At 35.1% G+C, this 17234-nt stretch overlaps 2 protein-coding genes across 5 annotated transcripts in view; one reads left to right on the plus strand and one right to left on the minus strand.

Moving 5' to 3' along the window:
• Window positions 1-960: 960 nt before the first annotated feature.
• LOC110461260 (26S proteasome non-ATPase regulatory subunit 6-like) lies at window positions 961-9272 on the minus strand. The gene is made up of 8 exons (XM_021514673.1): window positions 9100-9272; window positions 6692-6897; window positions 5777-5922; window positions 4882-5101; window positions 2914-3022; window positions 2287-2455; window positions 1810-1915; window positions 961-1284 (listed from the first exon to the last, which is right to left on the minus strand). The coding sequence occupies exons 1-8, from the start codon at window positions 9242-9244 to the stop codon at window positions 1216-1218; spliced, it is 1170 nt and encodes a 389-aa protein (XP_021370348.1). The 5' UTR covers window positions 9245-9272; the 3' UTR covers window positions 961-1215.
• A 172-nt stretch (window positions 9273-9444) lies between these two features.
• LOC110461257 (DCC-interacting protein 13-alpha-like) overlaps window positions 9445-17234 on the plus strand; it is a 64583-nt gene continuing 56793 nt past the window's right edge. For all 4 annotated transcript variants that reach the window (XM_021514663.1, XM_021514664.1, XM_021514665.1 and 1 more), the window contains exon 1: window positions 9445-9608. In XM_021514663.1, the coding sequence (XP_021370338.1) occupies window positions 9555-9608 (54 nt within the window). In that variant the 5' untranslated portion in view covers window positions 9445-9554. The remainder of the gene's footprint in view (window positions 9609-17234) is intronic.

Consider the following 17234-nt stretch of genomic DNA (forward strand, 5'->3'; position numbering starts at 1 on the left):
TTTTCTTGTTCTGTAATCTGCTTTATGTTGACAGGTTAAAGTCATTGTCAAGATGACGAAATGCTACTGTAAGACAATTTAACAGTTGTGTACTGTAAAAGTATTTGTGGTCACAGCTTGTAATTTTAGCATGAAAATCTCATGCTAACCATTGTGCAATACAGTACTTAATTTAAAATAAATCAAAGGTATGTTTGCTTGCCACATAGATCTGAAGTGTACTTGAATGCTGAAGAACGAGTGTGCCAATACAAGCATTCCATTGGTGCCTAATAACCCTGCAGACTAAAGGTATACCTATCTGTTAGTATGTACTGCAACTTCATGGCATTTGGTGAGGATGTTGTATGATTTAATAAAGTTTGATTGAAAAGCATTCGCAATCAGATTAAAGAAATCAAACCTTGAATTACATAGCTTTTGATGAAATAATAATAAGTAGTATAGGTGTCTGCTTCTAACCACCAACTAGTAGGTGAAGTTAAAATAAGTACCATCAGACAGTTTTCTGAAATGGACCTTGAATGACCTTCACCATGAAAGAATAAGCATGCCTACCAAGTTCCCAATCATTTGAAGTTTAGAATATAGGTTTCGTACAGCAGAAACATTAATATTTACTAATAGACAGATGTACAAGATGACTCCATGCTACACCTCGCTGAAGACGGATATAAAACCAACCTGTATCATGGCTCTAAATGTGTATGTACAGTAAAACCTAGATATTATGTTACCTCGTTTCATTTACAATTTTGCTTACCCCCAACATATTTCAATGTCTCTTTTCTATTTTTCTTAGGAATTCCTTTATATAACTTTCTCAATTTATCACAAAACTCATTTATAACACCAAAATCTCTCTGGATAAGTGGTGGCAATATAGCAAGGTTCTACTGCATCTTAATATTATTTTACAACACGGAAGTATTGTTACAAGTCTATCAACTCGAACCATCATTGGTGGTGGAAAACATTTTTATTTTACAAACAAAGAATGAATGGCACACTTTGCCGACTCTCTGTATCCTATACATAGATCAATGATGATATCACTGCTAACAGTGTACACGTAGTGACTCTTTGTATCCTATACAGAGATTAATCAATGATGACATCACTGCTAACAGTGTACACGTAGTATGTCTTTATAAATCAAGTTCATGGTCCTACAAAGATCACTTTAAGCACTTCCTGTGGTGGTATAGCCAGTGTCTAGATGTTAATGATACGACTCAGTTTCTGTACTCGATTCAGTAAGATGTCTCCTTGTTTTATCGTAGCCTGAAAAAGAAGGAACAATACATCAACTTACAATTCTTCGCAACACATGAACTTTTAATAAAAAAAATCATCAAAATAAGTATAGTTATTCAGAAAATATAAACAACAAAATTAAATGTATGGTATGGTACAAAATAATAATTATAATCTAGCATGGACGATTTTGTTTCTTTGAAAATAAGTAGAAACTTTCCTGAATGAAATTTATTTGAAGGTTAAATTTTAATCAATCTCAACTTTACAGAACGGCACCAATGAAAGCATGTTGTACAACTGTTTATATTGCAAAACTGATCATTTTGAACAGAAAAAAAGAGTAACATTGCAAATAACCCATCAACAATGCTTGACCTGAATACTTTACAATAAGTTTCATTGAACAGCATAGAAATAGTGAGAGCAATCTTTGAATAAAATTTTACGTAACATCCTCATGCCACAGAAATATTTTCCAGAAAGTTCAGCATGAAGGCGAGGAAAGTGGAGCAATAAGTAATTTGAGGAGTGTTGATGGAGGTGACATACCTGGTACTGCCAATTCTTATTGTCGGGTCTATTTGTCACCACAATGCCCTTCACCTTGTCGATCTTGCAGTGGAGACGACCAGCAGCGATGAAGCGAGCCAACTCTCTAGATAAAAGAGAATATCTTGGTAACCAATCCAATTTCTCAAAACAATGAACACAAAAAACAGGAGGCAGTTTGAAAGATTTCATTCCTTACAATGTCCGTGTCTTATTCACAAGAAGTCTTTTTTAATGTCTAGGAATATAATATATGTTCTGTTTAAAGAATTTTAGTATTAACATTAAACTTTTCTCATGTTGATTAATTACAATGTGACTGACTACCATTAATTTTTGGGAGAGGGTACCAAAGTCTGGTGTAAATAAATCTAGTACACCAACTGACTCGAAAATCTTTTTTGATCTGCTCAACAAATGAACCACTTAGTGCTGTGTATTATCTGAAATTCTTAATTGACAACATCCTGCACTTACTGGTCAATGAAATCCACAGAAACTCCAAATGCACCAGCCATGTACTCAAGGGCCAGACTTCTGTAGGATTCTAGGAGCTGGGTGTAGGCAATGATCCTCATCTCGCGTGTGTAGTACCGGTAGTGGGGAGCTAGGAACCGGTCATACTTCATTGTGTCCTCCATTTGGGCTGAGGATGTACAAGTGTAAAATGATATCACAAAATGTTACATGAAATCATTTAAACTTATGTCTAGATTAACTTGATTACATGATGATCCATAAAATATTAAATTTCATTGTAAATGTTGAGTTTCTATTCCTGTATATAATACCTGTATGTATTAGTCCCTTGTTAATTCATAACAATGGAAATGAGAAGGAATGGAAACCAGGTATAACATGTATGTATGGATATGAAAATTCTTCCTAAGTGTGTAGAAATTTGGTAAAACACAACTACAATTAAACAAATTTCATATTTGGTTTAAACCCATGACAAGCCTTGCATTTTATCAAACCCGAAAGCCCTTTGGTGGACATGAAAATCTTATAATTATGTCTACAAAGGACACATGTACCTTGCATTTGTAGAAGTTGAACAAAACAGGATCCTAAACACCAAGCTTTGTGACCTTGAACACTTACCTAATGTTCTGAAGAATTCTGCATAATGACAATCATACATAGAAAACAGGTAGGTGCGAACTTTTGGCAAACTGTGTAATACCTCCAGTACTTCAGATCCTTTGACAACCTGAAAGACACCATTTTGTTTATATCAATTCAGTGATACACATTCTTAACAAAACCATAAAAAAAGAAAACCAAGTAAAAATTATCTGGGGAATTGAAAATGATTCTGTATACATCTTGTTCACTTATATTGTGCAGTTCAGGTTTGTCATTATGAACTTAATGCTTCATTAACATCACTGGTGTTAAGGTGGCTCCACACTTTCGCAATTAACCAGCAAAATTCGTTGAAACTTTCATATAATCGTTATGCAACTATGTCGAGTTGATTTTATGAAAATCTAAACATTCCGATAGTTTGGGGAATTTTTAGGAAAAAATACCAAAAAATTGAATTTTCGTCAATTCTAATATTTTCCGGTTTTTTGTGTGTGTGGCATTGTTCGGAACAATAACAACAATAATAAAATGAAAAGAAGCATTTCTAATTAACCCTACAAATATTTTATTTATCGCAAAATATGTAACACATGTTACACAAAGTGTTTTTTATTGAATTTGTACGGATAAAAGTGATTATCTACAAGCTAAAAGCACCCAGGACACAAAGTTCTATACATATAGAGTGGGAAATTGAACAAAATTTACACAATGGCTTTATAATTAATTTATTTTTACATTTTACAATCACTTTGATCCGGGTGAGAGTTATCTTCCTTGAAAAAAATCGGAACTTTTTGCAGAGGGGTGACATTTACACAATGACAGTTGTCTCTGTTTACATATAACAAAAATGATGGAAATAAATCAAAAATATGATATCAAAATTATCAATTTATTGTTCTTTAATGGAACCAAATTACCCTCAGTCATGTACACTTTGGACATCATTCCACAGTCCGCTAACTCACGGTATATTTATAATTACATGTCAGACCAGAGGCTATCGCATGGTATACCGTTCTCACGTGCACTCACACATGCATTTCATAGGTATCTTGATATTTTACAAAACATTATTTTCACAGAGTAAGCTAGTAGACTACATTTGTAAACACGATTTAATCGACAGAGCGAAACTCCCTCAACAGCGAAAATCGTAACGACCTCGAGCTTATGAACTCGTGTAAACACGCGATATGCACATGTGAGGTTGGTACGTCCGCATTCCATGTGTTTCCTATATGACCTTCTTGAGGTCGTCTGGTCTCATGTCACTGTCTTCCCGTGAGTCTGTTTATGTCTATGAATTGGAAAGCTTTATTCCTGAAGTACGTGTGAGTATACATTTCCCGGTAAAATCTTGATATCGGGTGTTGACATATCATCGGCACGCACGTGTACTATTGTTTACCATGGGCCTGTTCGTTTATGCGGAACAACCGGTTTGACCGTTTATAAATGTAACAATTTCGGGTGTAAATCCTGGCGGACCTGCAAATGTGTATGCAGGCCTTGCAAGGCTTTCTCAAGACTCGCCTGAAAGCAGCATCAGATTACTAGGTCCGACCTTATTTAATAAACGAACAACAGTGGTCCGATCGGTTTGACCGTTTAATCGAAAACGGCCCAGCAGGTGTTACTATAATTTGCACTACGATATTGAATGCCCGATACGCAATACGGAAATGACGACACGGTGTACATGCACATTTCGATTAAGATAATTGAGTCCTAGCTGTACTTTTTCCGGAAGTATGTCACGAAAATGGACGCTGATGACGATGTGTCGAGCCACCTTACCTAGTCTGGCAGTTTTAATTGTGATATCTAGCTACAAGTGTTAATTGGGAGTTTTGTATGTAAGGTTCAACTGTATCCAGAATGTGCTAGTTGATAGACTAGTGCCACAGGATTCTATGATGAAGTTAATTTTTGCACCCTGTAATTAAAGTTTTTTGTCCCGAATCCTTAACTGACCTTTTCCCTGAGCTGAGGTCGCTCCAGGGCAATCATACCACAAAAGACTGTGTAAGTTACAAAAGTCTGGTAATCCATCAGCTCGTAAGAGGTGAAGGTCGCAACTGTGTCCAGAAAGAGTCCAGCAGCCTTTTTAAAGTCCCGTATGGACATACAGTACACGCCTCGGTAGACCTTTAGTCTGTTACGTCGATCCCAGTCACCTCCCTCGTCTATCAAACTGGAAGAAATTACAGGTTATACTCAAACAACAGGGAAACAAATAGTTTTTCGACAATTCTCAATTTAATTTACTTAAAAGACTAAGTTGAATGTCCTGTTCAGGGGTCATGCTAAAGTAATCCACCAATTGGACAGCTAGGTGACTTGGAAAATTACTTGACTGAATTTTCCAGCTGTATACATTTATCCCATTCAATAATCTGAAATATGTGTAATAAAAAACACATATTCCTAAACATTTATAATTTCTCATAAAAGAGAGACAGACTTTACATAATCCAGGACTTCATAACGAGAAACAAATTGGCTCATCTGTTACAAGAGCCTACTCAGGAACTTGTCCTTGCAGGGAGTCTCTTTCATGTTTATATACATCTATTGGTCATTATGCTAATGTGTACCCTGATTCTTTTACAGTTGGAATCTTCCTTTAAATAGTCCTTGCATCAGGTAATGAAGACTGGAGGAAGACAGAGATTCAGACACACGATTAAGTCTAAAACGATACACTTTTTATGTCAGAATGTCATTTATCTTTCGTAACTTTCCCTTTGGATTTCTGATGCTATCTGGTCCCAGGGTTTTAACTATGAATCAATTTTAAAGCTCTGGCAAAACTTTAACACACTGTGACCAATCATGACCACAGCTAAATGATTCTGTGAGAACTAACGTTTGAGCTTTTTCAAGATTCCTTGTGATGAGATCATGATCCATATAGAACAGGCCCATCCTGATGAGGTGAAACACAAGGTCAAGTCTGTACCCAAGGGTGACTGTCTTCTCCTGAGTCTTACGGAACTGTGCCAACGACCCTTCCTGTGCAATAACAAGTAACAGTAGTATACAACACTGAGAAAAAAACCACTATTAACTAATGACAAAATCTATTATTACTCGGTAGTAGACGCACCTTCAAAAATCAATGACAAAAATATTAAAAGTAGGTGCATCTTCAAATTTCTAGTAAGACAAAGTCACACTAAGATATGAACCTGGGAATACACTATGAATATATACAAAATGTGTGACTACAATTACCTGTAATGGTGATACAATCAAACAATATATCAAAAGATAAACATATTCTTCAACTGTAGATAGTTTTTCAGATTTATTACTACTAAAACCGATTGAAATCTCTTTTGAAGTACAAATAGTCCAATAAGGTTTCATATGTTGGCGCCCTAATTGTTTTAAACCATACATGTGGTAACTTAGTGCACTGGTTTACTTATATGGGTTATAGGTTTTAGTGGACAGTTTTAATGCAAATGACCTCTGAACAACATAGCTGGATTTTAAGAGTGACTACTGATCATGACAAAAACTATTTTTAATAGAAACATTTTCCAATGTCTGATAAAAGGCAAATAGTCCAATAAGTTTATATATATGCACATGTGTTGAACCCCACCCCCCATTTATTTTTAAACCATACTGGTTTGCTTATATATGCATTATACTAGGTTATAGTGGTCAGCTTTAATGCAAATGACTTCTGAACAACATACCATTGTACCTTGATTTTAAGTGTAAAACCATCTTTTTAGCACAACTTACCTCCAATCTAAAAAATATAACTTACCTTATCTCCAATTTTACATAAATACTCTGCTTTTTTCAACATAAACTCTCTAATTTCTGTTTCTCCCAGGTTCGTTTCTGCATCTTCTATTGATGCATCCAGTGCTTTCAGTTCTGTTTCATTTATCTTTTGCATTTTCTTTAACAAAGTTTCATCACATTTCCAGTCTAGTTCTTTAGACACTTCTTCATAATAAGGTGCCATACCTACAAAAAACAAGCACATCCGGTTATAGTGATCTTTTTCCTTACTTGTGGTTGTTTAATAAGAGTGACAGTGTGGAGCACTATATACACCCACAGTATATCAGTGAAATGGAAGTATTATGATTCAGAAAGGGATATACATGTCACTAGCAGTTTATAAATGGTACAAGATGCACATATAGTTATACATGTACTGGTGAAATGATCAAAAGAAAGTTGAAAAGCTCCAGTGATCCACATGAAATAAGCATGTGTTAATTTTAGGATCTGATTGTAATTTTATAAGTGATACTAAATATGAATCACTTTCAAAAGCAATTTATTTCTTTTATTTTCATATATTTTGAAAAGTGTCATACTTAGGCACTTCTGATGTGTTCTTGCAATGAAGTATACAAAATTATCAAAATACATATGTGTTTACTATTACCTGTCTCAGCTTAGCTAATTCAATAATAAAACTTCATTGAGGGACTTGGATTTAGTAAGTTCATGACCATGCATGTTTTATCAAAATCTTAATATTTGTTAGGTTTAGCCTGGAATGATACCTGTACAAAATTCAAGTTTATAATCAAAATGGATTCAAATCAAATTTGAGCAGGTTATTGATAATATATTTGTAGAAAATTTCATGAAAATCAAAGTATTACTTCAGAGTAAATGCAAAAAAACACTAGACTTTTCAAAAAATCGAAAATGACCACTGTTTGCCATATTGATTTTCAGATTTACATTAAAATTAAACTTGAGCTGGTAATTGATACTATTGGTGTGTAGAAAGTTTTATGAAAATCAAAAGATTTCTTCCCTAACCAAGGAAATCTTTAGTAGGCATGAGGACTTCTCCAGAGGGATTCCTATGTAATTTTTGCTTTGTAGGCATTCATAAAACTACATTTGTACTAACAATACTCAGAGGAGTGGAATTATTAGTTTTCCACAATATGGTGGTCTTGCAAAGAGAGAGGCTGGTAATTTTGAAGAAAATAGTTAATGGATTTAAAAAATAAACAGTGTTTGTGTGATACAGGTAGGTAACATGATTTTGGGTATCTAATCATCCTGTGATCATCTGTGAAAGCATTACGATGGAGGTCCATCCTTGCTGGATATACATTTTTTCTATTATTCTGTTAGTAATAAAAGACAGTTCTTGTTTTCATTAAAACCTTAGTTGTTATTATGTGCCACCCACCAAAGAGGAAATCGTGAAGCTGACCAACTTGAAATCAGTTGGTGTGCAAACTTGGGGGGCAAGCCTCATGGTGATATTTTGAAACAACACCATGTGGCAATGTTGTTCGTTGTTAGGTGTTTATTTTCCCCAAACAATATTACTTTCTTCTATCTGTTGATCATAAGTGTACAAATTTAAAATTGATAAGGTTTGATTGTTAATCATTATCAAGGTCTTAGATGTGCAGAATCATATGACGACATAAAACGAGAATATTGCTACATAGGCGGGAATGACATCCAGGTTTCCACAAAATGTCCTCAATTCAGGTTAAGAGGTGCTGTGAGTTATTGCAATTGGTAGGCCTAATCTTCAGAAATATTGATTTTATAATGTCTCTTATATATATTTAAAATTCATCCTGCCAAGATCCATCCTTGAAATTCAAAATGAAATGTTGCACCCCGGAAATATTTAATACAATTTAATACGATTGTTAAGTTAGACTAGTTTAATCTTTTGATATACAGCAAAAGAACTGTGCAGTAGCATAATGTTAACATTGGCTTGTTTTGAAATTGATTGTGGTTTTTCTGTAATCTTCAAAGGACAGCTACCAGCTTTGAGCATAGCAATTGGTGTTTTTTAACCTGAAACCGAACAATCTGATACCTTGTCAAGACATTATAAATTGGTGCAGAAAACTCAGATGAGCGTAACCCTTGAAATTTCGATGGTGGTAAAAATGTTATCATATCAATAAAAATATTTTCAGTAAAGTGAATACGGTCATATAATGCAACAACGAAATGAATTCGTGATGAGACTATGACATAAAGAATGCATATAAAATCATATATTATGTGAAGCTAAAGAAAAAAATCTTTTACTCTTCATTTTTGCATCAGTAATATACAGTAACTATGAAGTGAAGCTGTACTGTATGTCTTGTAACAATGCAACAAGCGTGATGACATGCAAAAATTGAAGCAAAAAAAAGATAGTATATTTAAGTTTCTCACTATTTGATTCGATAGCTTCTAGCAATCTTCGTCGTAGATCTTTATCATTTTTGTATTTGCTAGTTCCTAAAAGAAATCTCCACTGAGCATGCTCAAAATTAGGGTTTTTGGGCAGACCCTCTTCTTCCAAATCCTCGACCGGCATTTTGTAAACGGAAGTGGAGTGCGCTATTTACTCCGTATCGTGATTGTTTAAAAAATAGATAGATAAAATAAAACATACTAAATTTACGATTGGCAATATTTGTATATTAGGAACGAGATATATTTCATTATTGGAAAATGTAGTTTTTATATTTTCTTTTGTAAAAAGAAACTAAATATTTTAACTGCGTGCCTATTGTATCCGGCAAGTACTTTCCTTAGCAGACCGCAGTCACCTGTCAAAATAATCGAAATTTGCTAATGCCACAGCTTCTTCGGTAACAGTTGACGTGTAGAGGAGACAAGCGGCCATGCCTGGCATCGAAAAATTGCACCTGGAGGATGCACTGGAGGACAGTCCTCAGGTATAGTCCCAGTTGTGAATGGGGGGAGGGGTATCTGTCAGGTTTGATGAATATACTTTTGACCTAAAATCAAATATACCCAGACACAATTAACATTATAATAATCATGTCATGTTTGCTATTGATACATTTCTAATAGTTGACTATTCATAATCGAATAAACATTGTTTATTTCGTCATTTAGCTCGTCTAATTACGGAATATTGAAATGACATTTGGAACTAAAATGATCGATACATGTTGTTTATGACAGTGAAGTGAGTTGACATGACTCAACAGACTGCTCACACGTATCCCCCCACCATGATCAGCTGGATACATGGCACAGATGGTCTATGATGCAACAAAACATATATAGTGATAAAATGATTTATGCTTCCTAGTTCTTTACTCGGGTTGATTTATTAAAAAAAGGTAGAATCATTGGGGACTACAGCAGCATGAATCATCCCACAATTTATACTAAATACATAGAAATAAGAACATATACATCGAACTGAAACCCTCCCCCACCACATTGATTATATCTATTTATAACTTCTGTTACTAAAAAAACATTTGGTGTCACTGATTTTTTGATGTCACTGATTTTTTTTCAGGTAAAGTCATGTAGTTTAGGTAAGGTGATTGCAATTTCAAGTCATTCTGAATTGACAACAAATTGATTTTAAGGGTGGTAATCATTAAATAGTTTTGCTCACACTGAATTTATGCCTGAGACAAACACACTGTTAGCCTTCTAATTTTAGCGGTGTTCTAATTTTAGTTGCTTCTTGCTATGCCTTTAAATTGTCTGCTAATTCATGTCCATGGCTAAAATACTCCAGGGGTTATGCTCTCATTTGCTCTCTGCACCCCTGGAATATCTCGGACCAAACTGAAGCAGGCAGCAAGCTATTTGATTGGTCTCAGGTAAAAAAAAAAAAGACCACTCAATAGGCTGATACCTGTCCTTTGAAGATTACAGAGGAGTGACACTCGAATTCAAAGCCAATAAATTTTTCTGTAACATACTCGTGAGATTCTTTTGATATAAACTAAAGGTCGAAATCGTATTCATGTCCTTTTCCACCAATTTGGATCCCATATCTAAAATGAAATATCTTGAAAAGAATAAAAATGGTCAAAAAATGTTGTCCAAATCACTTTAAGCCAAAAGGTAGAATAGCGATGTTTACATTTATCTTATTTCGATGGTTTTGTTGAAAGTTCAGGATTGCGTAGAGTTTGCCTAAACATTGTTAAATATAAATTAGCTATGAATAATGTATATAAAAATGCTTCATTTGTCCATATGTACAAGCTGAATGTACTTGTACTAATTAATACTGTAATGGTTTAGTAATTTCCTCAACAATAATGATAGAAAAGATGAAATTCTTATATGTAAATTTATATTCAAATATTCTTTCATTTATTGTCACCAGTATGAGCAGAACAACTGCCTTGTATAATTACATTTGGCCTGTATACACAATAATTCGGACTGGACAGAACTTTGTTTATGAGAGACCACTGTACCATGTCGTTCAGAAAATCTAAAGATCAAGGGGTCCAATAACAGCCTTATGGGTAGCATGTAGCCTTCCTTTTGCATTCTACTTCAATTTTCCTTTTCTAAACTAGGTGAGATGTTAGTTTATATTTTTTACCAATCATATATGTTGGTCATACCTATAGACATTAATGATAACAGAATTGTATATGTTTGTTTATACCTATAGACATTAATTGATAACAGAATGGTATGTTTTGGTTAGGAAACCACTGAAAAATGGTATATTTATAGACATAGACATGTATGGCCATAATAAATTAATTGCTAGATTCTCATCCAAATTCTTTTCAAAATTGGGGCTGGGGGGGGGGGCGAATTTTATTTTTTATTTTTTATTTTTCCTAAAATTCCAAATGGTTGCAAATGTGTTAAAATAGTTAAATAAAGGCGCATGTTCAAGGGACATTTATCTTTATTTTTTGTTAATAACAACTTTGAGTATGCAGTATACACATTGAACACCATTTCACTGTTCAGTCCACATATATATCTGTACTAACTTTTGGTATGAATACACACCACATTACTTTTTCACATATCGTCCTCTTTTAATTACAGTGACCTTGCCATTGGCCAAACAGTTCTGGCATATGGGGTAGTTTTCCTCAGATGTAGCCACATTGTCATCTGTGCCACAATGGAAGCATCCTGCTTAGAAACCAGCAGAGAAATAGGCCAGTTCAACTGGCCCATCACATGTCAGATTTTTTCTTACAAACACTGATTTTAACACATTTTCTTGTTCAGTTTCTACATCAGCAAACTCAGAACCACACGTGTACGACAAATCGCCCAACATAGTTTGCAATTCCTTTCTTTTCTTTCCTCTTACAACATACTTGCAGTAGAGAACACGAGGCTTGTCACATTCAGAACAGAATATCCCCATTTCAACATTTTAAGCAGTTTGGGCGGTGGGGGAGAATGGCATACCATGCCCAGGACCTGGCTTGTGTCCTAGTGAGGGCCTGTGCTTTTCACTAGTTTCGTGTCCATATAACTGATCAAAGGACTTGTACTTGTCACCAGTATCAGGTTCTGGGTCTGGCAGAAAGTGAAGACCTTCAAAAGTATCTGCAGGTAAGTTTGGTCGTTTACAAAGAGTGCAGGTTGCCTTCCCACACTTTTTGACACAGAACATATAATGCCTGATTTTGCAGTGTGAGGAAAGAAAAAAATGGAATTGTTTCCGTATTTGTACTGATAAATCCAACTTTCTGATCGTGTAACCAGTCGGGCAGTAACGGCCCTGTTCCCACACTCGACGGGCGCAGATTTGTCAATTGTTCCTTCGGCCAATTCATGAAAGACTTGTTCAGTAGCAAAATACTTGTTTTAGTATCGGCTACTGAACAACCATACCAATCTTTAAGAACGGCAAGTTGCCGTTTCAGCTTTAGAATTACAAAAACCAACTTGCAGACGACGAGTTTTCCACAACCGGAAATTAATAATATAAAACTAATTTTTGAAGCAGAAAACGGGGGAAAAAATCTGGATTTCGTATTTTTCAATTTTTTTCGCAAATAAAAAAAATTGGGGCGGGGCCTCAAAGAGGGGGCGGGCGGGGATGAGAATCTAGCAAATAATTTATTATGGCCTATTTCGATTGGTGACTTTTAACATTTTCTGGAATCAATAGAGAAATGGTTGAAGTAAGAGTGTTCCAGAGTGATCAATGCATTAAAAAGTCTTGATTAGTAAATCTTAATTAAGCACTTATAATTTAAGTCACACAATATTTTTTACAAACATGCAAATTATTTATTGTTCCACATTTTCACTGAAAGAGAAGCATGTGATCTATTTTCAAATCAGGGAATTGGTAATCACATTCCTGTTTCATTTACTTTGTTTTTAATAATTGTACTTATAAATGTAATGATAGACCTATTCTTGGATGGGGAGGGGGGATTTCTTAAACCCCGTGAAGAATGAAATGCACTTTTGAAGTGTAAATTTTCAAGGAATATGTGGCCATTTTTGGAGAAACAAGTTCTGGTCCCAAGGACCCCCTTTTTTCAGACTTTATTGATACATAAAGGTTGTCTCCAGTTATTTGATAGTGGATCTCAAGACCCTGTTTACAAAATGAAGAAATATGCTATGGCTGTCAAAAGGATAAATAAAGGGACCTGACATTTCCATCTACCGTTATGTAAAAGAGCTTAAGACTCTCAGTAGGATTTCTGGACTCAACTGCAGACTTATTCTAATCACGTAGTTTGACATTTGTCAAGCAGAACACACAATTCTGTATTTACTAGCTAGAGCCATTGATTTTATAATACTTGTACATCTCAGTGGTCAATATAAGACAGAAAAGCTCTCGGTTTCTAATTCAACATGTTGATGATAAGAACCATGGGACAATTTTCCATTTGCTTAATTTGCATTAATATCCAAATACTTATAATGGCCCATTCAGTCACTTAACACACCTATTTTAGATGAAAATTAAGCACTTATGAAAATATACAAAAATATTCTGTATAACAGGACACTTTTTTGCCCAGTCAAATATTTGCCTTTCACTGGTTATTTACAAAAATAAACTGTATACCGGGAAATGTTTTTGCTCAGTCAAATATTTGTTCTCCACTAGATAAATGTGTATTTGTCCGGTGTAAATTTTGCCCTTCACATGTAATTACTATTTATAGGGTAAACTTTGTACTAGTATTTGTGTCGTGATAAATTCGCCCTTATTGCAGACACAAAATAAAAGACAAAAAAATTAAATGTCAATAAGCTTATAAAGCAAATTGTCCTTGGAATGGTATTAAAACAGAGCTAATTTTGACGGGAAGAGCAAAAATCTCAGCTTAGATGTTTCCAAATTTAAAGCTCCCGGACCCATGTTCCCAAAATAGTAAAAAGCAACCCACTGGGTTTTCATTTGATCATGTGTTAGACCAAACAAGTTTATGATCCCAAATGAAGGATAGGTATAAGTTGTGACAAGGTCCATTCTGATGGTGTAGCTTTAAACCAGGTTCCATCACAAGATTTGGACGGTACAGTAAGGTATGATTTCCCCTGACGCAGGATTCAATTAGCATTTAACATGATGGAGCGACACATCAAACGCCAGTAGGATCATTGGAGATAGATTCTGACCTGCAGCATGTGCTGGAGAAGCTGTGCAGTACTTATATACACAGTTTAAACATACTACGGTGAAATGTATTGATCCATCTGAATCACAACTATCTGCCACAGACAATGCAGTAGGCTGTCTGAAACCAGCACAAGCTACGATTAGATTACAAATATCTTCAAGGCAAGAAAAGCAATTATATTGGTTAAAAAGATGTAAACTAACCTTGTTCCATATATAGTCAGCAATATTAGATGTCTGACTTGAGTGATGGACACTTTTGTGCTGCAGTGACGAGAGTGCAGAGGGCTTGTAGCCAAACAGGACAAATAATTGTGAAAAAGAATTTGATATGGATTCCAAGAGGTGATTTTAGAAAGTAAATCTGACCTTTGATCTGTACCTTATCTTCCAAATTTTGAAGTCAAAATGATATAAAAAAAAATATGCTTGGATGCAGGTAAACTGTATTAGAATGAAGACATTGATTTCTGCTAACTGAAATAACAGCACCATTATTCAAGATGGTTTTCACTTTATACAAGTTTTGTAATGATACATCAGTATACACATTTTTAGCTCACCTGCCCGAAGGGCAAGTGAGCTTATATATGCCATACCCCGGCGTCAACTTTTCCCTTTAAAAGCCTTTATCTCCTGAATGACTGATTGGATTTTAACTTAATTTGATATGAAGCATCCTTGGGACCAGGGGCTCAATGGATTTATGAAATAAGGGTGTGGGCCCCTAAGGGGTTTAGTTAGGGGCCAAAAAGGGGAAAATTTAGAAAAAAAATCTCCCCATTTGTTCCTGAGGAGGAGGTGAAGTTTAGTATAGTTTATATAGGAAATAAACGTAATAGGCCATATCTTCCATTGTTTTGAACGGAAGTTGTTCATATTTGAAAGAAATACTTATTACGGGAGGAGGGTCTGCTGGTATATATTTTGTGAGCCTGCTCCCCTAGGGGGCTGAGTTAGGGGCTAAAAAGGGGGGGGGGAATTTTAAAAATCTTCTTCTCCAGTTCTAGAAATGCTAGAATCAAATACTACTCATACCTGTAAAGGCCTTTGGGTGGTTTATAAAATTTGTGATTTTCATGCCGTTTGCCCCTGAGGAGGGGGTGAAATTAAGTATAGGTAGTTTATATATGGAATAGACATAATAGGCCATATCTTCCAATGTTTTGGATGGAATTTGTTCATATTTGACAGAAATACTTGTTAGGGGAATGAGGTCTGCTGGTATAATATTTATGAGTCTGGTGGTGGGGGGCTGAGTTAGGGGCCAAAATGGGAGAAATTTGGGGAAATTTCAAAAATCTTCTCTAGTTACAAAAATACCAGGATCAAATACTACCCAAAGCTGTAAAAGCGTTTGGGTGGTTTATAAAAATTGTGATTTTCATGTCTACCAGGCCCTCCGTTTGCCCCTGCTGAGGGGGTGAAATTTAGTATAGTTTATGTAGGAAATATACATAATAGGCCATATCTTCCAATGTTTTGAACGGAGTTTGCTCATATTTGACAGAAATACTTGTTAGGGGAGGAAGGTCTGCTGGTATGATTTTTGTGACCCTGACCTCCTCGGGGCCGGGTTTGGGGTGAAAAAGGAGGCGAATTTCAAAAATCTTCTTCTGCAGTTCCAGAAATGCTAGTATCAAATACTACTCATAGTTGTAAAGGCAATCGAGTGGTTAATATACTTTGTGATTTTCATGTGCCCCAGGTCCCTAGTTTGCCTTTTGGAGGGGGTAAAGTTTGGTATTGTTTATATAGACAATTCGACAAATGAACAGCCATCACATACTTTTTATCTCCAACCCAACTAATGTGCTAGTAAAAGTAACAACCATAATTCTTTATGAATTTTAAAGTCTCCATAGTAACGCTTCCAAGTTCTTACCCTACATGTCTGAAGTGGTTACAAATTGGCATTACAGAGCAAATGTAAATATTGTGCCATGATTGCTTAAATAACCAGGTTAGCGATACAGGCCCCCTGGGCTTCTTGTTCTTTCATAGACTAGAAAATATCTAGGTCATCTTAGGTATGATTTGACATTGTTCAGGCATAAAAGTAATTGTCAATGGACTAAATATCTCCTGAGCAGTTTAATTATCTAGTGCTGTCAATCTGATCAAAAGTGAAATTTCATTTTAGAAATGTCACAGTGACTCATAAGTAAGCTGACACACCTATTGTTTAATTACCTTGATAAATAGGCCATTACATGTGTATAAGTGGGATAACTCATTTCTAATCACATCTGAGTACCTCTGTGCATTTCTCAAATGGAAAATAGAAATTAAATGTGAACTTATGCATATCCTCATCAATGTAGCATTGTTATTTGAGCAGGTGGATTTTATTACCCTGATTTTACAAGGCACCTGTTGATTTCATCCATAGCAAGAATTTACTAAAACTTAAGTTGACTAGGAATCATGTTTACATAAGAAAAGTCTCTGTGTATATTTCACATTTAAAACAAATCTCCCATGTTGAAGATAATACCCATAGGTGAACCATATTCTCTTATGCAAAATTTGTACTATAGGTAACAACATGGTTTCAAGGTACCAAGAGATTTTGTTCACCTTTCAATCTCGGCAAGAAAGTGCCAAATTATGAGGTAATGAGATATCACGTAATACTTGTTATCAGTACAGTGAATACTTTATCCTAGGCAAAAAAAATCTTAAAGTTCTTAGTTGAACTGGAATTATTGTGGGTGAAATTCCGAGAACACACAGCACAGTGATATGCTGTATCAAAGTCAAAATACACAGAATTCTAGTCATACTATCTTAAATAAATCATTCATTGTCCGCCTGGACCAAACTGATTCCCCCATCTCCCCACACTCCACCCACCATAAGAATAAAATAAATAAAATAATTGGGTTTTTTTGTTTTTATTTAATAAGCTAGTCATTCCTTAGGCTGTTTGGCATCTCAACTTTAA

This window comes from Mizuhopecten yessoensis, unplaced genomic scaffold (assembly GCF_002113885.1).
Source record: "Mizuhopecten yessoensis strain PY_sf001 unplaced genomic scaffold, ASM211388v2 scaffold10591, whole genome shotgun sequence".
Lineage (NCBI taxonomy): Eukaryota > Metazoa > Mollusca > Bivalvia > Pectinida > Pectinidae > Mizuhopecten > Mizuhopecten yessoensis.